General features: G+C 49.4%; 7 protein-coding genes across 7 annotated transcripts; 3 read left to right on the top strand and 4 right to left on the bottom strand.

The window, feature by feature from the left end:
- Positions 1-1,219: 1,219 nt before the first annotated feature.
- On the bottom strand, positions 1,220-4,401 carry FSUBG_11507 (cutinase transcription factor 1 alpha; the record flags this gene model as incomplete). The annotated part of the gene is made up of 3 exons (XM_036676197.1): positions 1,220-1,286; positions 1,339-3,869; positions 4,273-4,401. 3 exons carry the CDS (start codon positions 4,399-4,401, stop codon positions 1,220-1,222), a joined length of 2,727 nt encoding a protein of 908 aa, XP_036533036.1.
- A 2,682-nt stretch (positions 4,402-7,083) lies between these two features.
- Positions 7,084-10,287, bottom strand: FSUBG_11506 (GPI ethanolamine phosphate transferase 1; the record flags this gene model as incomplete). The annotated part of the gene is made up of 6 exons (XM_036676196.1): positions 7,084-7,859; positions 7,910-8,018; positions 8,075-8,210; positions 8,260-8,447; positions 8,494-10,049; positions 10,107-10,287. 6 exons carry the CDS (start codon positions 10,285-10,287, stop codon positions 7,084-7,086), a joined length of 2,946 nt encoding a protein of 981 aa, XP_036533035.1.
- A 912-nt stretch (positions 10,288-11,199) lies between these two features.
- On the bottom strand, positions 11,200-12,708 carry FSUBG_11505 (chromosome segregation pcs1; the record flags this gene model as incomplete). Its single annotated transcript, XM_036676195.1, has 3 exons — positions 11,200-11,417; positions 11,470-11,889; positions 11,943-12,708. 3 exons carry the CDS (start codon positions 12,706-12,708, stop codon positions 11,200-11,202), a joined length of 1,404 nt encoding a protein of 467 aa, XP_036533034.1.
- A 597-nt stretch (positions 12,709-13,305) lies between these two features.
- On the top strand, positions 13,306-14,706 carry FSUBG_11504 (MSP1 AAA ATPase; the record flags this gene model as incomplete). Its single annotated transcript, XM_036676194.1, has 4 exons — positions 13,306-13,407; positions 13,473-13,743; positions 13,804-14,176; positions 14,226-14,706. 4 exons carry the CDS (start codon positions 13,306-13,308, stop codon positions 14,704-14,706), a joined length of 1,227 nt encoding a protein of 408 aa, XP_036533033.1.
- A 980-nt stretch (positions 14,707-15,686) lies between these two features.
- FSUBG_11503 (cystathionine beta-lyase) lies at positions 15,687-17,075 on the top strand (the record flags this gene model as incomplete). Its single annotated transcript, XM_036676193.1, has 2 exons — positions 15,687-16,931; positions 16,980-17,075. The coding sequence occupies 2 exons, from the start codon at positions 15,687-15,689 to the stop codon at positions 17,073-17,075; spliced, it is 1,341 nt and encodes a 446-aa protein (XP_036533032.1).
- A 1,944-nt stretch (positions 17,076-19,019) lies between these two features.
- Positions 19,020-20,504, bottom strand: FSUBG_11502 (TMS1; the record flags this gene model as incomplete). The annotated part of the gene is made up of 2 exons (XM_036676192.1): positions 19,020-20,396; positions 20,454-20,504. The coding sequence occupies 2 exons, from the start codon at positions 20,502-20,504 to the stop codon at positions 19,020-19,022; spliced, it is 1,428 nt and encodes a 475-aa protein (XP_036533031.1).
- Positions 20,505-21,372: 868 nt separating this feature from the next.
- Positions 21,373-23,258, top strand: FSUBG_11501 (monocarboxylate permease; the record flags this gene model as incomplete). The annotated part of the gene is made up of 4 exons (XM_036676191.1): positions 21,373-21,501; positions 21,550-22,535; positions 22,588-22,721; positions 22,777-23,258. 4 exons carry the CDS (start codon positions 21,373-21,375, stop codon positions 23,256-23,258), a joined length of 1,731 nt encoding a protein of 576 aa, XP_036533030.1.
- Between the last annotated feature and the right edge of the window lie 477 nt (positions 23,259-23,735).

Here is a 23,735-nt window from a genome sequence, read left to right as displayed (position 1 = left end):
GCTTTTTATACTATAATTTTATTTAGTAAAATACTAAATTCTTTTATTATTATAATTTTTATTTTTTATAAGGAAAATAATATATTTTTTAGTATATATATAGTATTTTTTAGTATAGATAGAATGTATTAAAGTTATTAAGTTAATTTAGTGTTTTTAACGGATAAGGGGCTGGGGCGGGAAATTGTCAGAACTTTTGCGCACCTACTGTATTATCGATTTTGGGGGCCGCGTGGAGGACGAATTCCCCGACCCACGTCCACCTTTATGCGCTCAAGATTGGCTGCCCGGTGTATCTTGCCTAGGTACCTAAGGTCGGTACTACCTAAGCGTCACGGATCACAATAAACCCCACTAACCAAGGTGGCTTTGGCCCCTGAGAACTGTCCCAAGTCCCTGAAAACCCTTCCAGAAGATATCCACAGGCTGAGACCGGTTCATCCTTGACCATTCCATGAGTATGGAGTATTGGGGCAGGTTATTAACCTAAGAGAACACTCAGGACCTCGATCCTAAATAAGAAAAAGACTTAGGTAACTCAATGTCGTATAATTTTAGGATAATCTTAGTATACCTTTTGCTGAGTTTATTTTGACACCTTATGTCAAGGCCTGATGTTTTCTTGCTCTCTTACATACGTTTGCGCGCAATGAACCACCTAGTTAGATGGGTATAAAAAACAGTTCGTGTTATTAAGAATATAGCACTTTGACAATAATAATCCTCCATCACCACTGCTTTTATCTTCGCTCTGCTCCAGGCATACCACATCCAGTTAACATGCCGTAATGCCCTTTCAACAGAATCTTACTTGGTATGAGATGGTCATATGTCTCCGTAAACATGCCTGGTTTAGATGGCCTCCATTTCTACTGGTGATCTTCTGTGCGCCATGTAGTTATCATAGGGCCTGGCATCTCCTATTGTCTTCGGCCAACAGGCTCCAACTATTCGTCATATTTTGTCTCAGCGGCGCCATGACGAAAACCGGTCCCTGGCTCCATATCGCAAACCTGAGGTTTATCAGAGACCGTGTTTGAGACATGCCCTGTTCCTCGTCCACCTAGACAAATCGCCAAGTGCAAGCAATGGCCATCGTGTTGTCATCGGTCCAGCTTTTCTCAAAGACATGAGTTTGTTTACTGCTCGTTTTCATGCAGAGCGACTGCAACATCGGTGACGGCCACCTCAAGGTCGATCTGTCCCCATTATTCATTTTTCAGCCGAGGGGCATGTCAAGGTTAATATGATTAGCGTCGGTCCCGTTGATGCCAAAGAACTGGAACCTGAGACATCATTAGCCGGTGCAATATGAACGCAGCATTTCATGAGACTTACCAGTCTTCGACATTTAGTGTTGTTGGCACCGCTTGCCCTGGTCCTGAGGCAGTGCTCCAACTGTCTGGGCTCTGTCCTTCCGGCAAGTTTGGATCCATGTTTGGTTGCCACATATTCGAATGCCCCTGAAAACCTTGGGGCATCATCCCATTCCCTCGTTGTTGATAATGTCCTGCATGTGGGTTATGCATCCCGCCTTGTCCGTTGTTCGGAGGGACTGAGCCCATTGTATTGTGATCGAGATTGGAGTGTGTTTGTGTTGGTGACAGGTTAGGAAAAGCTGGCATAGCAGCACTATCCGGGAATAACTGGTCAGGCTGGAAGTTTTCCCAAAGGGACTGTGATAAGTTTGGAGAATTCCTCGTAACAAGATAGAGGTCAGGAGGTGTCGGTGGTACAGAGAATGATGGGTTGAAAGGTGTCGCTGGCCGAGTTTGCGGGCGCGAGTTCGTTCCTCCCATGAACGTATCTGCTGCACTCTGTCGCGCGTTAGGTGATGTCACTGGTGGCGGCTGCATCGTGCTTCCCGATTCGACCTTGACAGCACTCGGAGTCTGAGGGCGCGACCTCTCATACGATTCTTGAGGCTGAGGAGTAGTGGTGCCGAAGTCGATGGCCATGTCGTCGTACTTCCGCTTCGGCGCCTCCGCCTGCCGATTCTGTTGCTGTTCAAGGTGCGAGAGACTTTGGCGCAAGTTCCGGTGTCGCTTACCCTCAGCCCTTTGTAACCGTTCTTCCAGTACCTTATTGCCCATGATGGACTCAAAGAGAGCATAAACCATCTTGCCAACAAGCCAAACCCGTGAGATCTCCTTCATGGCCGACATGCAGCTGCGCAGTCTATCCTGTGTCACCTGCTGGATTGATGGCACTGGAGACTTCATCTGATAGACGTGCATGATGAGAGCAGAAAACAGACTATACACAACAAAGGCCGGACAGTATCGTAACTGGTCATGTGCGGCGAGGTTTTCCACGATCGATGTGATCATAGCTGCCGCCTGAAAAGCGATATTGCGTGAGGGGTAAGGTGAAGGGTCAGGTAATCGCGATGAGCCACCTGGTGGCATATGGGCTCGATGAAGGAGACATAGCGTTGTATAATAGTTCGAGTGTAATAACGCGGACCAGAAATGATGACGAGGCATCTCCCAATAGACGATTTTCGGGCAGTTTTGTAGCCAGTCAGCTAAAGCCATGTCGCTGTGTGTGAGGTCGATAGCATTTCGTTGTCTTCCTTTTGATGCCACGGAGTACTGCTGTGATAGGACCAGGCCCATGATTTCGCACAGTTTGACGTATTCGAGAAAAAACTGCACGTGGATGGGATCAGGAGGATACTCGCTTGCTCGATCAACTTCGTCCTCAATAAAGTCGTCTTCAGTCAACATCTCCACATCTGCATCGTCAAGATTGATGTGAACTGGGCGACCCAGAGCAACTGCGACTGAGCGATCGCGGGTGAAGAGAGACCACCATATGCGCTTCCACAGCCTTTTGTCTGCCCGGCTCAGTTGCGACTGTTCCACGGATCGATGCATGCCTGAGCCTTGCGCAACAATCGTCGCCACACGACTCCAATAGAAGACATTTTTAGTGACGTCTTCTGGCCCTTCCCAATACCAGCCCATCAAAAGGAGGGATTGAACAATTGTCACACGGTCGTCTTCATAGTTTGCATCGTACAGGGCCTTGGCACGTTTGTAGAATGTGAGAGCAGCAGGAGTCGTTGAACCGTTGGCATCCATCAACTGTGGGTTGTTGCAGGCCCGAGTACCCGCCAGTAGAACGGATTGAAGAAGAAGCAACGATGGTGGGTTCTTAGGGTCTCGATACTGTCGCATGAAGCGGGTACGATTGATGACGGGTACAATGGGATGCACCCATTTAAAGTAAGCGTCGATGAGCTCGTCACATAGTGATCGTGGAGGCAGTAGAAATGCCCCTCTTTGGTGCAGGATATCGATTTCGACGTTGTCAAGTTCAGTAAGTCGAGCTCGAGAACCTCGGACGTTCTCAGGCAGTGGATAGTGCACAACATCTGCTGAGCCTTGACGATCATGAACAAGTAGAGTCAGATTGGAGGATTCGCCCAGGTATGCAACCCGCCCAGCTTCGGTAATGGGAGCGCGTGTAAACTTGGGTTTCATTACAAGGTCAAGATAGGTTCCACTGTCGACCTCTTCTTTGCGTGCTTGAGCTTCCGTCCAGTTGGTGGGAGGTGTGCCATTATTGGAATGATATACCGAAGGAGCTCGCGGGGTGAGTGATGAAGTGCTCGAGGGGGCCACAGGGCGCGGTGAAGGGTCTTCGTTTGCATCGCCGCGATCGCTACGTATCACGAAGCCTCTGGTCAGCACTGAGAATCGAGTAAAGATTGGGGGCGCATTCTCATACCTATCGGAGTCTTTATTGGTTTGGCTGCCAGAGCCCTGTGTCTTTTTGCGCTTCGGATTCGGGATACGACACTCGATCTGGAAAGCAACGCAATTGGTGCAGGGCACACCAAGGCTTGCGGCGTCGCATCGAACCTGCAGAATATGATGGTTAATATTGCTCTTGGTGGTGAAGTCGAGAACCAATTAGGTCGCTCTGGACTCCTATAGGCGAATGTTTGCATTTACCTTTCTAGCATGACAAGTCTGTGGAAGGGTTGATTAGCATCATGGTCTAAACTGTTTTCCCAAGAAGAAGATCAGCTGTACAGCTGTCGCGGATGCCGTGATAAAGAATCATGATGAAGTGGGCTGGAGCGCGCCAATGCCTCGGCTCATGTTGAGGGGGGCAGGCTCTCATGGGTGTCTAGGTTCGGCAGAAGACTTAAAAGGAGCTTACCTCGCATGCACGCGATGCTCGCTGTCTTTTAAAAGAACGAGTTTAGTACTTGCAACATCATATCGAGTATAGAACGGCGGCTCACCTTCGAAAACTCACTCCGCCAGCGGAAGTCGATGTTGAGGTGCTTGGAGCCGGCGGAGCTGGTGCCGACGACTGCGACTCTGGCGGTTGCTGCTGTGGTTGCGTCTGCGGCGTGCCGCTGCCTGACGACATGTCCACGTCCATGGAATCGGAAATGTCGGGGGCGAGGAATTGAAGCGGAAGCGGAAGCGATCGAGAAACGTCAAAGTCGGTTTCGAAGAGGGGGACAGGACGGGATGGTCGAGTTGAGAAGGCAGTTAAGGCAGGAAGGTAACGTTAAGGCAAAGCAGAGCAAGGCAAGCCAGGTTCCATGCGATGGATTTGCGCGCCAGGGCAGGCAGACCAAAAGAAGCACTGACACGACCACAGACAGGCACCACAGCAGTAAGGTACCTCACTGTACTGGACTACCTACCTCACTGGACCTTACCTAGGTAGTAGTAGGGGGCTTCGTTTGAGCGAACCGCACCAAAGCGGCAGGTCTGAAGATCTTTCGATTGGATCTGGCGGGACTGAGCTGGGTAAAATGAATGAAGTGAAACCCTTGGGTACAGACCCCTTGGCTGTAACCTCGACTGCGACCTTGAGTCTTGAAAGCGTTTCGTTTTTGAACAAAGAAAAGCGTATAGTAGGGGGTAGGTTTCTATGACACCGCCCAGCAACAGCAAGACTCCTAATTGTAAGCAGATGGACCGGTCGGTGGAATACCCCCGCTGTAGTGGTAATAAGGGATTCCCTTAGAGGATATGGAGTTCAGTTATTGGTACCTTACCTAGTAGGTAGGTAGTAGTTAGTGGTTAGGTAGCTTGACAGCTACCAACAATGGAATGGAACCGGCCGAGGTCCGCGTTAGCGGCGGGAGCGGGGATATCCATACGTAAATTAGAGATCTGCCCGGTCTTGAAAGTCGCGATTATATGCGGAGTAGTAGTTAATGTAGAGACGGGGAAGATGTCTTCCTAAGTAGAAGGGAAGAACGAGAGGCTTAGAAGGGTTAATACTCCAGAAAGTGGCAAAGCAACTAACTACCTGCTAAGTATCGGCCAACGAACCAATAATAAAAATGTATTTATCTCGGAGCGCGAAAGAAAGGAAGCAAAGGACAAAATGGAAAGGAGAGGAATAGCGGGAGTGTCGGGGGTGCGCGGACTCCTCCAGATTCTCAACTGTAGGTATGTACTGTGGTTCAAGGGTGGCCCTGTAATGTCGGAGATGGTGGACAACACCTCTCCACTATGTGCCCGTCTTCCGGTGCAAAGAACTCGGCGCTCAGTTCAGTTGAAGAGGGTCCACAGCTGTATGGAACTTGTTCCGCAAACCGTGTCAGTTGCTGATTTATGCCACATCAAGTGCAATCCCCGAGAGAGAGAGAGAGAGAGAGAGAGAGAGAGGGCAAAGAAATACATAGGTACCTACGGAGTACTTAAGTTAGACACAACGATTTGTGAATGTCACAGTACAGGACAAGCAAGGCCAGGCAAGATTTAAAGACATATTCACGTCAACCAACATAGGGAATCTTGCTTGATATAATTCATGTGAAAGTCCGGTCATCTCACATCCTTACTATGTAAATGCCTTGTTATATCCATGAGAACATGGTTGGCAATAGAGATCATCTGAGATTGAATCCTTCTCATTAAAACCCAGCCCCCATGATCCATCTCGGGAACACTATCATCTAGAACTGCGGCATGAGCGCGTGACCAGCCTCTCTGAGCGAGTGCCCGCGTTCAGATTGCAGAGAGGTGCCGTCTGTCGACGTTTCAAGCCAAAAAAGAGTTTGTGCATGAAATGAAGTCCCCATGAATTGATCCACAGTTGGACAGTTTGGATCATGATGAGACAGCGGGTTGTCTTGTCGACGCCGTCATGGCTGGTTTATTATGTGGTTCGGGGCATGTGAACGTTTTGAGGACTCATGGCGGCGGCACAAGTTCCTAATTAAGTTTGGTCTGGATAGTTGAAGCAAGTTCACTAGTCGAAACAGCACAAGTCATGTCAAAACCTGGGGAAGCAACTCTTGTGAGATTCTTGTTCGAGCTGAACGAACAGAACAGTTGGTCAAAACTGTATTTCCATGCCAAAGTTCAGTACCTGGCGTAAAGTTCAAGGCTGCATAAAGATCCATGCGTTCTCTACATGCCCACCATCTAAGGCACTACTTGATATATATCTACTAATCGTTCCTCGTTCCCAAGGTCTCATTTTGTTTCACTTATGCTTTTCACATGATAATGGTAACCTACTGGTACGTATGTACGCCACTACGGTGAGGCCCCCGCAAAATCCGACCCACACCTCCGGGCTTCCGAATCGGTCCCCAGATTCTTCTCAGCCGGCCCTTGCAACATCGTTAATTCGTTGTCATTGTGATGGATGCGCAGCTAAACAGAATACATGTTGCCAAGAATCCTTAGGCGCAACCCTTTCATGACCGTGTCACCCTGGAATCCGGCCATCTTCCGGTAGGCTTTCCCTTCAGCCCTATACAGCTCGAGGCGGTGCCCCTGTTGACTGTCACATGGACTCATACTCGTATTATGTTCAACCAAACCAAACCTGATGTCATTTCATCAATGAAAAAAATAGATCTTCTAGGGGAGGAGAAAAAACTTAGAACCTTGATGCTAATTGACCAAAAGACTTAGGTAATGTAGCCTAAGCTTAGGGGAAGGACTCTTTATCAAGTTTATTTTAGCATCCTCTTCTGAAGTCTTATGTTTTCTTGCTCCCCGAGGATATCGTTGGTGACTTTAAACTGTCAAGAGATCATTATTGTACATTGAAATAATTACCTTTTGCAGGAAGTTATACTACCCCTGGCTATCCTGTAAGTGTCTTTGACGGAACCTTGCCGTTTGTCTCAGGCTTGATGCCATTGGCGGCAGCCGGTTGTTCATGTTCGACTTCAATGCCGGCGATGAATGCCGCACTCACCAGCTCGAGTGCCGCGACAAACACACACAAGAAACTGGCGATTGCAAAATGTGTGATTGTTGAGCCGATTTCCAGCCATGAACCCTCATCTTTCACAACCCAGAAAAAGTAGAGTGTCAAAACATCACTGACTGTGAGGACGACCATGAAGAGCGCAGATGGTGCAACGCCTAATCTCTTATTCAAAACTCCCAAGTTCGCTGATATCAGGAAAAATGGAATAATAATCTTGAGAATCAGCAATGCACCCTGCGAGAAAGGATCAAACACTGGGATAAGCCTCGATACACTTTCCAAGCTGAACGATGAGATGGAAGCAATATTGCCGGTACTGAAGAAGGCTGACTGTAGTAAAACCATGAAGAACAGTGCTATCCGTGCATCTGAGAGGGTCAATGGCCGGAACGTACCCAATTCACGTTGCTGCTGCTCAGCGACAGCTGCCTCGTTCTGGGCCTTACCCTTTGAGAAAGCATGCACCGCGTACTCGAGGCGCACCCAAGCCAATAGAGTGGCGCTGAAGGCCACATAGAATAGGCCTTCGTACGAAATTGTCAAGATGATGAACGTGGGTGCGCAGGTTAGGAAGATGATTGCAAGGCGATGCATGTAATGGCTGTTAGGCTGTAGCCGATATGCCAAGGGCATGAGGAGCGACACGACTGATCATTGTTAGTTACATATGTCCATGTATCAAATCCGATTGACTCACCCAAGACGACCCAGCCGACTACTTGGTTGCCCCTTGGAAGACCGAGCTTGGCTTGCAGTGAAGTGGCACTAGAGTGAGTGACGAGCATCGCAAGTACGATAAGACCAATCTGAAAACTGTATGAGCGGTGCGATTCTGATATGCTCTACCATAAATCAAACTTACTTGAGTACCAAGGAGCGTCCGACTTGTATGGAGACGCTTTGATTTGCTTTTGAAGGTGGTAAAATCCGAGAGAATAAAATCTTCGAGGACCAAGTATGCGAGACCGATGACAGTCATCAACCCACCGCCAATCAAGCTTTCTAATTAGTGTCTGCAAGAATTCCGGGATTCGGGACAATGCTTACATTAGGGCTACATTTTCGACCTTCATCGCAGGTAGAAGGGTGAAAGTACTCATAGCCAGGCAAGAAAAGCACCACAAAAGGGTCAGGAATACATGGGACTTCAAGAATGAAACGCCCAGCGTCACTGGCCAGAAAGCACCCAAGACAAAAAGCCCAGTCAGGACTTCACGATGAATGTATCCAATGGCCTAGGAATGGTAAGCAAAAGGCGGAGTAAACATGGAGAGGACTTACCAGAGATTGGATGATACCGAAATAGAGGACAACGTTGAAAATCAGCGCTGCAACCGCACCGCCAGACTTGACATTGCCAAACAGAGTCTTGAAACCTTTGGCAACGCTAGCTCTTCTAGCATACACCTCTTCCCAAAACAAAACAGGGAAAAATGCATACAGATAGTATGCAGGTGGGGATTTAGAGATGACGAAGGACGAGTAAAGAGCGACAAGTATCGAGGAAAAAAACGCCGATCCAAGTAACGTACGCTGAGGGGGAATGGTCTCCTGAACCACATATAAGGAAAGGACAGTGGTGGTCGCATATGTCATCCATCCCAAATAACCAACGGTGATCAAAGCACGTAGGAATAACCAGTCATAAGTCTGAAGGTATCGAAGTCCCTGAAGCCCAATTTCCATAAGAGCATCCGATTCTTCAATTGCCTCCTCGAATTGACCAGCGTCGATCAAAGAGCGAATTTGAGCAATGCGCTGCTCAGGGCCAAGGTTCTCATTACTCAGAGGTCCGTAAGCCCGATAGCGGAGCTCTATGTTCCTCTTGCTCTCTTCCTTTATACGGTATTGCTCAAGAATGACCTGAGCATTGACCAGGGAGGCTTGTGCCTTTTCTTTTATGTTCGCAGAGAGGAAGTTCAAAGGGAGCTGGCCCACACCGTTCACTGGAAACTCAGCGCCGATGAGATACGACATCAACGCCGCGACATCAGCCTGAGCAACATCATGTCTTCGAACGTGGTCCAGATTCCAATCTGAAGAGTACTCATCATGGCCAGGGGCAATACCGTCGGGATGCAACTCCGGAATGGCAACTCCTGAACCCCATGATATCAGAGGAGTTCTGGTATTGTTCGGGTGTCCATCGCCATGACTGCCCCAGTCTGTCATGCCGTGGTCAGCTGTGAAAACAAACGCAGTCCGGTCATCGGCATAGAAGGCTTCGATAAGCTCGACCATCTCCTTCACACCTTGATCAACTACTTTGATATTGTGCAGATACTCTTTGGAGTAAGGCCGGTAAGAATGTCCAGTAGTATCCAGACCTAGTAGATGCAGGAAGAAGACCACCTTGTCCTCGCGAAGAGCAGTATTGAGGGTCTCGTTCGTCGCTGCTGCGGCGAAGAAGTCCTTGACATGATCGAACACCCAGTAATCAAGCTCCGTAGCATCTTTGGAGAAATCCTCAAGCTCCGCTCCATATGCAAAGGCATCCACCCTTCCTGGAATAGCCCCATGTTGGAACATTGGTAGAATGTCGGGACTTCCCCAACTCCAGGTATGTCGGCTGCGGTTGAAGACACTATCGAAATTGACCGGGTTCATTTTCCATCCTGTCGCAACGGCAGATACATCCTCGTACAAGCCGGCGATGAGGGCCACATGGCCGGGTCGGGATTCCGTTGGCACACGAGTATGTGATACGCCAAAAGTTCCATGCTCAAGCACTCGGGAGCGAAGGTAAGGAGCTAGCGGACGAGGGACGAGGTCTTCATCGGACTCGGGGTATGGTTCGGGGTGGGCTTGAAATGCTTTATCGGCTCGCAAACCGTCGCCTAGACGTACAGCAACTTAGTCACACTGGCCAAATCACGCGTTCTAGTTCAACTCACCAACGAATAGTACAAGGCGATCTGCAGGAGCCTTTGAAGAATCGTCTGCACGCTCAACATTGAACAATCGCATGCCTGAGACAATCGGACTGACAAAGTAAATGTCGAAGATGGAAAATATGTAGACCAAATGGAAAGCGACCGCAATAGCCATGAAGCCAATGCGGCTGAAACCAGCCATGGCGAAGCAATCGATATGCTCCGGCACGTAGTTGCAAGTGTAGATGGTAGTTCGAATGATCGACGATGGGTTGTTTGGTGTAAGTCAGGGGCGGATGGAAGACGATGGTATATCAAGATTTAAGGGTACCACATAAGTCGAAAGTGCTTTGAATGAGAAGACAGGAAAAATAGAAGCAATAAATGTCAAGAGAAACAAGGGGCAGCATAAAAGAAAACCCTTGATCTCGTCAAACAAAGAAGTCTGGAGTAATAAGAGACAGTTTCCATGAGCTGAGCTGCAGGTGGAGGTTGAGACCAAATATAAAACCGTGGCCAGAATTGGAATGACGCTGACGAGGGACGCGTCTATCCGACAAATTAGGTAGTGCAGGACCCCATCTGCAGGGGAAACCTAGGTATACGCTAGGTAGTGGCCCTGTGCTACAAGCCTACAACCTCGCTGACTTGGCCCCGGGTGGTCCTTCAGCTTTACACGTGGTTGGCTGCATCAAAGTCTCATTGAATCCAAGCCTCCCGTTCCGTCAAGGTAAAATCGAGCCCTGGTATCAAATCAGATCAACCAGATGGTGGGAACTCTAAAAGATTAATAGGCACAAACGATCATGAGGGAAATGATCCTGGAAATGTCAGCCATTCCATGATCACTAGTCCATGGCCTACCTCATGCACCTTGACGGATATTGGAAGTTTGCAACCTTGATAAACGAACGGTGTCGAGAAACTGTTTACCAACAAGGTTCTCATCGACATCCATATACTAGCACCTAAGGTAACCAGACCCTCTATCTAGAATCATTACTAATCTATCCTCATTGAGTGCTTGCTCGTATACGCATAACGCTGGAATAAGTCTTGGGTATCACTAATAACAGGCACATCCTACCGCAACAACAAAAACTCAGATATTCTACTATCTGGACAGGTCCTCCGCTAAAGATTTGCTGACCCTCAAGTAGAATTTGGGTGCTTGAGACCGCGGGAAGACAATTTCTTCTGTGAGATAGTCTGGAAGCATTTCCATCAGCTTGGCGTCACGTCCAGCGTCGAGCTGTGGTTGGTATGTGAATTGCACATCCTCGATGTTGTCTGAAGTATCGTCGTTGTCTACGGTGAGTTTGAAATGAAGGGCTGGCTATAGTCAGTATACATATGGAGCGAGACCATCAATCATTAAACTTACTGCCATTGCGCCCAGTCTGTATGCAATCGAAGGTGTCTCCTATCTCTTCTTGCTTCACGCCACGCATGATCAAACCTGTCATATCTGCGTATAGGTTTTCCTTCGCTTGTGCAATGGCTTGTGCAGCGTGGGCAGCCTCCGCCTGTGCTGTGCGATTGGCTGGCCCCGAGGCTTTGATAGCGCTTCCTGGAACTCTTGGATTGGCATTTCCCGATCTCACAGCGGCCAGTTTGGTTGAAAGAGTTTTGATTTCTGCCTCGGCTTCGGATAAAGAGTTGTTCAGGGTCTTAATGTTGCCCTCCAGATTCTCAGTCTTGACCTCGCTAGCTTCCAGTTGCTTTCGAAGCTCTTCACCCTCTTTCGCCAGGGCAGTCTGTGCAGCAAGCTCGGCCTTAAGCTCAGATATAAGCTGCGTAGCAGCTGTGGAAGTTAGTACAATGCCCGACGTAGAGGGGTTCTTGGATGAGACTTACCCGCCGTTCGCTCTTCAGCTTGTTTCTTAAGTCGATTGAAATTCCGCTCTGCTTCTCGAACACCAACCTCATGTAAATCTCGATGGCGCATCTCGAGAGCCTCGTACTTCTTGGTGAGTTCCCCAAGCCTTCTCCGCAATGCGACGTCACTGGCATCATAGCTAGACCATGACTCTAAGGGCTCAGTCGTTTCTGCAAGAGAGCCACGATCTTCGTCTTCTTCTGGTACGGCCTCAAGTTCCATGATGTCCTCTGCTTGCGTCTCCGGAATCTCCTCAATGATTGTGGTTGGTTGTCGCGAGGGTCGACCACGTCGCTTAACAGCACTTTCAGGAGCAAGTATTGAGGTGTCGCCGTTCGGTTTCTTTGGGCGCCCGCGCAGCCCCTTTTTCGTCTCAGTCACAGTAACACTTGGAGGAACTCCAATGTCTTCAAATGTGACCGTTTCATCCGGGGCGAGTTGTTTGGTCTTGCGGCCCCCTTTCGTGGCACCGCCAATGATTTTCCTCGTGGTAGCGGGTTGCGCAATTAGTTCAGGTACAGGTGCGAGCTTATCGGCGCTGTTTCGACGCGTCGTTCGAGATGCTGTTTTAGTGACCTTGCTGGCCGTTCCTGGTGGTCGACCACGGGGCTTCTTCGTTGTGCTCATGGTGCGCACAGCTGCTTGAAGCTCAGATGGATCGAACATGTCTAAATCGGGTTCTGAATCTGAAGCCACGAGTCCAGCGAGGCCTGTTGCAGGCTTTGCGCGCGCGCGCGGTGGCATGGTTACTTGTGTCGGCGATCGTGGATGAATGTGTCGCAAAAGGGCGCGCAAGAGAAGCAGGTGCAAAATAAAAATACCAAAGAAATGGGGACAGCTGAAGGATTGAAATTGAAGAATGCGCAACTACAGTCGCACGGATACCAATGACAATTATTGCGAGTGATAGGCGGGGATAGTAATGCTTGAGGGGACAAATCCAGATCAATGTTGAATGTTTGGATACTAGGTTGGTACTTTGAGATCCTCATGGGGTACCCATCCATGTAAACAAATGGGCTCAGAGATAATGGAACTATCCATGGATGGCCTGTGCTTTCAAACTGGCGCTACCTAGCCGCCACTTACCGCTAACAACGGGATGTCGGGCGGGCATGTGCCAGCGCATTAGGTTCCTGCCGAAACGCGCATATTGATTGATCTTCCATTTTATTCTTCAAACACCCAATCTCAGCCTTTGACCTTTAGACCTGTCAACGCCTTTCCGGGCGACGCCGGCAAAGGTAAACATTTGTTGAACTGGAACACCTATCGCCGATTGCGACTTGATTATTGTGTGGTAGTCATCGCCCTCTTGCCACCTGCTCTCCTTGCCATCTCATGCCATCCGAGTCAGCCCCTTGGCTGCGCTGGGTCCTCGGCATGGGGGAACGACGCAAGCTCGGCGATGTCGCTATGGACATATTACTATTTGCGGGAATGGTAAGTGCAATATTTCCAAAACTGCTGTTGAGTACGAGGGCATTGTGCTCATAGAAGTCTGTTAGATGACGGCTGGCCTATACGTGGCTCGAAATTTCCTCAACCCTATCTTGAGCAACATTGCCGACCCCGATAAAGAAAAGCACGAACAAGCACGACGCCAAGCTAAAGCGCATCTTGAGCGCTTAAATCGACACAAGAAAGACGGACTTGATTATGGAGATGATAGCGATTCGAGAACGGGGCCACGACCGGAGGATCTAGTCTTGAATGAATACGAGAACCTGGTTGCACTTGAAATGGTCCCCCCTGAGGACATTTCTGTTGGGTTTGACGGTGAGTGAGCCTGCAGGTCGAGGTCTTATGTCTCTCCCCGCAATTCGCTAACAATTGCAGATATCGGCGGTCTGGATACGATTATCGAAGAACTGAAAGAGTCGATCATATACCCTTTGACGATGCCTCACCTTTACTCTCACGCCGCGCCTCTACTCTCTGCTCCCTCTGGCGTTCTTCTATACGGCCCTCCGGGTTGTGGAAAGACAATGCTCGCTAAGGCTGTTGCTCATGAGAGTGGTGCTTCTTTTATCAACTTGCATATCTCAACTTTAACAGAGAAATGGTATGGAGACTCGAACAAGATTGTCCGCGCCGTTTTCTCCTTGGCCCGAAAGATGCAGCCTGCTATCATTTTTATTGACGAAATCGACGCTGTTCTCGGTACTCGTAGAAGTGGCGAGCATGAGGCCAGTGGCATGGTCAAGGCCGAGTAATTCTACAACAATCACGTTTAACTAATTGACACTAACAAAACATAGGTTCATGACTCTATGGGATGGCTTGACATCCTCGAATTCTTCAGGGATGCCTGCTCGAATCATGGTTCTTGGTGCGACCAACCGTATCAATGATATTGACGAGGCCATCCTTCGCCGTATGCCAAAGAAATTCCCTGTCACGCTACCAGGAACAGAGCAGCGACGTCGAATTTTACAGCTCATCTTGCAAGATACCAAGACGGATCCTGAGCATTTCAACCTCGATTACGTTGCAAGGATTACTGCTGGGCTCTCTGGTAGTGACATCAAGGAGGCCTGCCGAGATGCAGCAATGGTACCCGTACGAGAATACATGCGACAGCATCGTGAGAGTGGGCACGCGATGTCGTCCGTGGATCCCAGGCAATTCCGTGGCATTAGATCAGATGACTTCCTCGGCCGCGAAGGAGGACAGATCAAATTGCAATCAAAGCGACGATCCAGCGGCGTTGACGAGCTGATTGCGGAGGAGCAAGACTAGTATGATGATAACCTACCTAGCAAACGATCCAGGCGCCTGGCCAGCAAGGGCCGATAATGTTTGAATAGAAACACTCAACCCTGGCCAGCATCTCACCCGGTATTGTCCAATCAGCAGCATCATGATTTCTGCTTCAGGCTGACTATCGACTATACCGTACCAATCGCACTGTCCCTCTTTCCCCCACAAACTGAAAATATCCGCCAGGGCTGAAGTTACGATCACGGTGCTCAAGTCGGGCCCCGGTTCCGTCCTCCGGGGCTCCCGTACAGTGCATTCCTCTAACCAGGGACGCACAGCACGCAATGGGCCATGATAGTGTCTGATCACGTCATTTGGGATACTCCACTATGGGATTCTGGGGATTCGATAGCAATATACCTTGTCCTGAGTAACTGGCAGTCGGCATTAGCATGTATCTCGGCATCAATCGCCCTCCCTCCGTTAATCGGTCGGATGACCCACAAGAATAGCGGGCGGGACCCAAACCGTCAGAAGGATGCGAGCAGAACTATAAAGCCTAAGGTCACTGAAAGATGGCGCAAGATCCCCTGTAATTGGCGCCGCAGATGCCCTTGTACAGACTCTGGCATGGTACTCCCATCGCGTAGGTACCTAGTTTATCCAGTCCAGATAATGACTTGAGTTTGTATCCGTACGTAGACCATCTTCTCCAGCCCAGACCGCCGACAGCGGGAATGACTCCCCGACTCCCGAGCGACCCTTCTCTTCCAAGCTCTGACTCGGCAAGTCTTCACCTCTCCCCTCTGTAAACTCTTCAATTCCTCTCTCTCTCTCTCTCTTCAATCATTCTTCGATTGTATTTGAGTTTCGCTTTTGTCGCAAAAGATCCGTAGTGATTTCTCTCTAGCGCCCGCCCTCCTCCGACCTAAGGTACCTAGAACCATTCTCCCCGCCATTCATCACCTTCTATATTCAACTCGACTTCGACACATACACTGCGACTAAATTTATCGAGAATGTCTGCGCCTTCGCCCACTGACTCTGGCAAGTCAGCCAATCCTCTCAAGCGAATTGACAACGAGGGACATGATCTCCCTCCATCTCCCGCTCCGTCAAGCCCTCGCAATGGTCGCAAACGCTATGCCCTCGCCACAGAACTTGTATATACGGATAGCAAGGACCAATATGGTGCCTCCAGCGTTCCCATCTATCAGTCTGCCACTTTCAAGCAGACATCAGCCAGCGGTGGCCAGCAAGAATATGACTACACGCGCTCTGGAAACCCCACCAGAACGCACCTCGAGCGACACCTGGCAAAGATTATGAACGCTCAGCGAGCGCTGGCGATCAGCTCGGGAATGGGTGCTCTCGATGTCATTACTCGTCTGCTTCGACCTGGCGATGAAGTTATCACTGGGGATGATCTCTATGGTGGTAGCCACCGTCTGCTGACTTACCTAGCTGCCAACCAAGGCATCATTGTTCACCATGTCGACACAACAACCGTTGATAGCGTGCGGGCACGCCTCTCGGAGAAGACCGCCATGATTTTGCTAGAGACTCCCACCAATCCTTTGATCAAGGTGGTGGATATTCCATCTATCGCTCGCTTGGCACATGAAGTCAACCCCAAGGCGCTCGTCGTTGTTGACAACACCATGCTTTCTCCCATGCTGTTCAACCCTCTTGACGTGGGTTGTGATATTGTGTACGAGTCTGGAACCAAGTACCTGTCCGGTCACCACGACATCATGGCTGGTGTTATTGCCATGAACGACGCTCAGATCGGAGACAAGCTATTCTTTGTCATTAACTCCACAGGCTGTGGTCTATCACCAAATGACTCTTTCCTGCTCATGCGAGGTGTTAAGACCTTGGCTATTCGAATGGAGAAACAGCAAGCCAACGCTCAAGCCATTGCGGAGTTTCTTGAGTCCCGTGGCTTCCGTGTTCGATACCCCGGACTCAAATCCCACCCTCAATACGATCTGCATTGGTCCATGGCTCGCGGTGCTGGCGCGGTGCTCTCGTTTGAGACCGGCGATCCGGCTGTTTCTGAGCGTATCGTTGAGGCTGCCCGTCTCTGGGCCATCAGCGTCAGTTTTGGTTGTGTCAACAGTTTGATCAGCATGCCTTGCCAGATGAGCCATGCCAGCATTGACGCCAAGACTCGAGCGGAACGACAAATGCCTGAAGATATCATCAGACTGTGTGTTGGTATCGAGGACCCGAATGACCTGATTGAGGATCTCTCTCGCGCTGTAAGTAACGATTATTGGGATATTGGGCAAAGCTAACAGACTATATAGCTGGTGCAGGCTGGTGCTGTAACCGTGACTCTGGATGGGTTCCATGCTGCCGGCGCAGCCAAGGAGCTTGGAGAAACCCCTCTTGTTATTCAATGAGCTACGAAAGCATCGGGAAAGAAAGGGCCACGAAATAATAGGCCAGACCAATGCAATTGAGCCTCAAGAAACATTTTGATTTTTGCAAGCGAAGTCGATAGTCTGTTGATTACCATTTCTCTACCGGACTTTTCATGGTTCTCGGCCATTGACGGAGTGGTGGCAAAGCGAAGTTCACCGCCGTATACCGCCTCACCGGCATTTATATCAATAAAAAGTAAAGGAAAAGAAACGGCCTGTATTATCATCTCGAGCTGGCGCTGGCAGGGATGAACAACGGAGTTAGATTTATTTGTTTTGGGAACCTGCAATAGGTTTGAGACAGATCCAGAAATACGAAAGATTCAAGATCCAAACATACCCGTCTGCTGTATCAGAATCTCGTTGATGCTCAAGCGTTCTCGACTTGTCTCGTTGATCCAGGACGCGAACATATGACCACCTCTCTTGTCTTTCTTCCCAGGCTTTGGATCGCTGACCTGGGTCGATATGACTGGGCCATCACTTTTGAGCGTGCTGGTATTCTTGGTCAGTGCAAGTCTTTGAACGTGAAGAAAAGGACCCGACCTTGTCGCTTCTCTCCCACTTATCTCGACTTTATGTGGCATCGAGTTCCTCCTATTGCTGTTGCTGGTAGTGAGTTTTGGTTTTGGCCAAGGGTATTGCTAGTTCAGGGGTCAGATACAATGTCGTCCCCCAGACTCCCGAGCATACACTCAGGCGTCTATTATACTTCGACAGGCGATATCCCTATGGGCTGGTCATGCTGAGCTTCGATGTCAGCTACTTACAGCACGTCCTTGCCACCAGCCTCTCAGTTCATCACCGTCATCATGATAGTCCCGGCATTGATATCTCATCAAGCCGCCCGCATCTGGTTGGCGAAGCTACGCGAGAATTCCGACTTGAAGATCGCGCTCATGCTGCTTGGGGTATGACGGCGCATCCTCAGGAGAAGGATATTCCATCACATCTCATATTCGACGCGCATCACGCACCTCGTCACGGGCCTGGTCACGTTCGTGTAACGAAATGTGCCCCGGGGAAATCAGAACCAAAGCCGTATAGATATAGGGGTGGTACAGGCGACGGCGGTCGCACGGAGTACTTGCCGGTCAGAGTCGGGAGTTGCTAGCCTTGGTGTGATTTCTGAGAGTGAATGAGAAAAGAGTGAAGAGTGAAGAGATATCAAAACACCTTCAACGGCACCAAGTGGGAGCGATATGGCTTTTGTTAAAATTGTAATGTAACATCAAACATCATTTCCCTTCAGGGCAATGTACATAGCCGAAGACAAAAGTTCAGAACTCCCCATTCGTATTCTCGCAATCTCGCGATAGCCTCATCATAGCACTGTGAGGTACGCCACATAATATAGTATTGCCCTGAGACTATTCCCTGGCGCCTCTTCTGGCGGAGCACAACCCAACATCGCCTCGATAGCCATACAGGTCAAGCTTCTGGGTTTTCTTTATCAGTGATCTAGACTCGTCCACGTGCCAGGGCACGCTTGATCCTGCTCGTCGAACTCTCCTGCACCCTTGTCCAGTATTACACGAGTATGGGGGTGGGATGTAATCAGATGAAGTAATGGCCCTTTTGATATCTAATCTCCGTAGTTCACCCCTGATTCGAGGTAAGCCCTGTTTTCCTGTCTACTATGTCTCATTGCATCTGTCACTTGTAGGTTGGTCCCCGAGACATGCATTGAGATGTCTAGGGTCCATTCCTACGTGGCTCACCGGTGAAGGAATACGTGCATTTTGACCATCAGCTGAGTAGGCACCATGCGGAGTGCTCCGCTCCGAAACATGCCCACGACTCATATTGGACCGTGGGTATAATGATTATTTATTCATATAAGAAACAACAAGCTGAAACACAGTCTGCCAAGCTAAATGTATACAAGCGCTCGCCTCAAAACTCCGCCAAATGCATCACAGCTCAAGAAAAGTCAAAACGGTCGGGAAGGACAACAGGCGCCACCAAAGTCCATGTATACATGCCGTAGCAAACCCAGGCACTAACAATCTTGACCCAGCTCGCAGCGTAGGTACGGCCAACGGTCGCAAAGTCACCATCCTTGGTAGATTCGTCAAAGTTCATGGTGAGGAGAGTAGCTACCCAGGCAGTGGCCAAGAAGAAGATGATGTGGAACACTGAGTAACTGTACTGGGTCCTGTTTCGCTCGTCATCTCCTGCAGGGGCGTCCCCAGCTTCACTTTCGTCATCGGACAGTAGGGCGTCAGCTGGGAGGCTGCCTTCTTCGACAGCTCGGCGCAAAGCCTCGGCTCGCATTTCCCGACGAGCACTGGGCTGTTGGGTTACCAGTCCGTGCTCATCGTCGTCGGGCAACTGTATTCCATTCGAGTTGCCAAGTCCGAGACTCTGGGTTGCGGCGCGTGTGGTAGTATAAGCAATAGTGAGTAGAGTGACAATTGCACCAATAACAATAGAGGTCGCTCGTGTTCCTTGTCCCTGAATAAGAGGGTTGCACTCGTTGTTGGGCTCCATTGACACAGCTGACATAGTTAAGTATGTGCAGTAGACGGCAACCATAGCAGCTTGAGCAAGTCCCGCCTTAGGATTGAACTCTTGAACGGTAGGGTTAACGGAAATGACCGAGATTCCAAGCCACAGAATCAGGTTGATGGTGATCACAGCCTGGTTCATAGAGCATGAGCCGCGAGCAAAGAATATGTACTGCACAATAGTCATGGCAAGCGAACCGATATACATGCCCAGAGTAGAGCCAATCAGAACGAATCGCCAAACTCTTGAGTCAGTATCCTCGATCTGAGCCAAGCAATACTCGGCCCAATTGTGAGCTAGGTCAACCAGTAAAATGAGTCCGAGTAAAAGGAACAGCATGGCTGCGGCGAAAGCAATGTAATTGCCCCAAAACAAGAAGAAGCTGTCAGGAATCAAAAAGGAGAGGACGACAAAGGCGAGCCATGCAATAACCTTTGGGCCCCAGTAGCCGTTCTGAATAGCAGCACGGGGGTTTTTCGAAGTTGCGACACCAAAGAGTAATCCAGCAAGGATGAGATGGAAGAGACCAAGGGCAAAATTAATTCGGTGAACCGCGAACCAGCCATGGCATTCACCAGTCGGACAATTGATCGTAACGTAGTCGAGGGTAAGTTTCTGGAGCTTCTTGATAGCCCAAGGCGTGAGCATTATCCATGCGACGATCGAGTTAACGAGGAGGAGGAGCGCGTATGCGATACGGGTTGCGACACTATTGCCGCATTTGCCGCAGGCGCTGCAGACCATGGAGCAGGTCGCAGCGCCGCAACAGCTGGCAGCAAAAGAAGCAATCTGATGAGATTATTAGCCATCGCAAGAGAGGAGAATTGGAAAGGATGGGTAACATACGGTACCAATGCTGGGTACCGCCAGAAGCGGCAAAGACAAAAGGGCACCCATTGCGACGGCGCGCGCGGCGAGGTTGTTGGCGTCTCGTTGATGTCGGGATTGGTGGATTCTTGATATACAAAGGTTTCGTGAGAGATGAAGCAAAGCACAGAGACCAGAATCGGTGTCGTGAATCACCTTTTGGAACGGTGCCTGATCTGTCTATGGAGAGCCTGTAACTAGACGATGTTGGAAGATGGCAGGATGCATGAGGCTATATAATCTAGAGTGTCCACGTGAGATTACGTCGTCAGGGAAAGCCGAAGAACGGAATGGGTATTCCGAGTATGTGGCTTGATATTCGAGAATGTGGCTATGCTCTCCCCGGCATTCGGCCCCAGTCCACGGTACGTACATAGATAGTTACTCACAAGGGCTAGTCTCGGGACCTTCTCCGCGCGTTCAGTTGCATGTACTTATGTACATTGTTTCGTTCCTGACTCCCTGTTATCATTGATCAATCAATCAACCTCCCTTCACTCCCGTCCCGACTATACAGTACGTACGTGAGCGAGCCACGAGATGCTCCATAGTATTCGTCTCCCCTAACTAACTCATTTGTTCCTGACCTTATCAAATATCCGAAATATTCCTTTCTACCTTATCCTACCTTACCTTACCTAGGCACCTTACTTACATTCGCCACGTGTGCTGCGTTGGGTACTCTTCTTACATCAGGAGTTTCCTACCTCTCTCTTCTGTCCTCCCCCATTATCATCCAGCAAATTGGGTCAGCATCATCCTCACTGGCCAAATGTTAACCTTAACTTCATAGAAGCGCGTCCCCTCATCTTCAGACTACCTACCTTAGATCATACTCAGTCACTCGACTATCATTAATTAGCCTTATTCGTTTTCTTTTTTTTTTTCTTTTCTTAAGATGCATCAAGACCAGCAACAAAGCCTTTTTCAGGCCCGTATTGTCGCCAGCGTTGCAGCTACTATCTTATCCCTGGCTTGTGGTACCAATGTCGGTCTTCTTTTGGCAGCTGTATCATTGTTGAGTGAGGTATCTAACGGCAACTTATAGTATGTCTACTCAGCTTGGGCTCCGCAGTTCGCGGAACGACTCAAGTTGTCATCTACAGAGAGTAACCTGATCGGCCTAGCTGGCAACCTGGGAATGTACACCTTGGGAATGCCCATCGGTATATTCGTTGACCATCGTGGCCCTCGGCCTGCTGTTCTTGGTGGAGCTATATTCATGCTCTTTGGCTACTTTCCACTACATCAAGCCTACCATCGTGGATCAGGATCAGTCATGTTGATGTGTCTCTTCTCTTATATGACCGGCTTAGGTGGTTGTATGGCATTCGCTGCTGCTGTCAAGACGTCTGCTCTCAACTGGCCCAACCATCGGGGAACCGCCACAGCCTTTCCTCTGGCCGCCTTTGGCCTAAGCGCCTTCTTTTTTTCCTTCATTGGCGCAGTCTTCTTCCCTGGAGACCCCAGTGCTTTCCTTGAGCTTCTTGCCTGGGGCACATTTGGCCTTACTTTTGGCAGCTTCTTCTTCCTCAAGATCCATCACGAACAAGCTGAGTATGAGGCTGTACCTGCTTCGGACGAAACCCCAAGTATTCCATCTACCGAGCCCCAACAACTCCGACCAGGCTCCTCCGACGAACCAAAGCCCTACCGCTCGTCTCGAGCGGAGGACGAACCCGGTACGTTGACTAATTCCAGTAGTAATAGCACCCACACCAGCACCAGCACCAGCACAATTACGACCTCTCACGCACCCGCTGTAGCATCTTCATCAACCGCCCTCGCCGACGCCCCAGATCCGACGGGCTCTCCTGGAATATCATTTGCGCCTGAATTTGGCCTTGTGGTCGCCCCCGAGAATCCTGAAGACCTCGAGGTCGGCGAGACGTCCCCTCTGATATCTCGACCCGGACAGCCCTCTCTGGGAAATAGTGATATTAATGGCGGTGGATCTCATCATGTAGACATCCGGGGTCTTGCTCTCGTGCGCAGTGTCAGTTTTTGGCACCTTTTTGTCATCATGGCTATTTTGGCTGGTGTTGGTCTCATGACCATCAAGTATGATCAGCTCCCATCGCTTTTCGGATTGCTCAGCTGACCATGTCTCAAGCAACATCGGCAACGACGCCAAAGCTCTTTGGAAGCACTATGACAAAAATGTCACTGACGAATTTCTCGTTCATCGGCAGCAAATGCATGTATCGACTCTCTCTATTTGCAGTTTCTTGGGTAGACTATTGAGTGGTGAGTCGCGCGAGAACCCTAGGCTTGTTTCCCCAGTTCTAACCATAGGCTCTAGGCGTGGGTTCGGATTTTTTGGTGAACAAGCTTCACGCCAGCAGGCTCTGGTGTCTTGTGGTCGCTTGCGCAGTCTTTATCTTCGCTCAAATGTGCGCATTGAATATTGAGAACCCACAACTCCTCGGGCTGGTCTCGGGCCCATCAGGACTCGCCTATGGCTTCCTATTCGGCGTGTCTCCTTCTCTCGTCGCCGAAATGTTTGGTGTCCGAGGATTAAGCCAGAACTGGGGCTTCTTGACCATGGCTCCCGTTATTTCGTCCAACATTTTTAATATCTTTTATGGCAAAATCTATGACCAGCATAGTGTGGTTGGACCAGACGGTGAGCGTTTCTGCTCCGTTGGACTCGAATGCTATCGCTCTGCTTACTGGGTCACCCTCATCTCCTGCTGCGCGGGAACGGGTATCACTCTTTGGGCGATCCGTCACCGACATAACAAATATCTAAGAGCATTGGACAAGGGCGATGAAGAGGATTAGGAGTGCTCGATTGTGGCATATGCTGAAGTTTTTGTCTTTTGCCTCATCCCGGTGGCATTCCACTAGATCGTACTTGGACCTTCAACGGCGTCTATGAAGGATTATTCTCCTGAACTTGGGATTACAGTTGGGACGTTAGACGAGAGGATAGACTGGCGTTTCAACTTTCACAATTAAGTATCAACTTGAACATTAACATGGAGAAAGTCTCATTGGAGATTTACATGCAAATCAAAGTTTACTGTTTCATGATTGATGATGCCTCGTTCACATATCCAAGGCCTTATTTCACAATCATAAAAACGAGGCTCGACATTAGAATTATTCCACCATCCTGCCACTTCTAAGAATGGCAGCGTTTGAACAAGACGCCAAAATGGTCAAAGGTGACTGACACCCTGCAAATGAAGCCAGGCTCTTCCAACTTTCCCTTTATTGTGCCATCTACCCATAAAACGCCGAAAAAATGCTCATATT

Source organism: Fusarium subglutinans (assembly GCF_013396075.1).
Source record: "Fusarium subglutinans strain NRRL 66333 chromosome Unknown NRRL66333_c0000219, whole genome shotgun sequence".
NCBI classification, from domain to species: Eukaryota; Fungi; Ascomycota; class Sordariomycetes; order Hypocreales; family Nectriaceae; genus Fusarium; species Fusarium subglutinans.
Note: the sequence above shows the minus strand (reverse complement) of the source record. Positions and strands in the feature narration are given on the sequence as shown.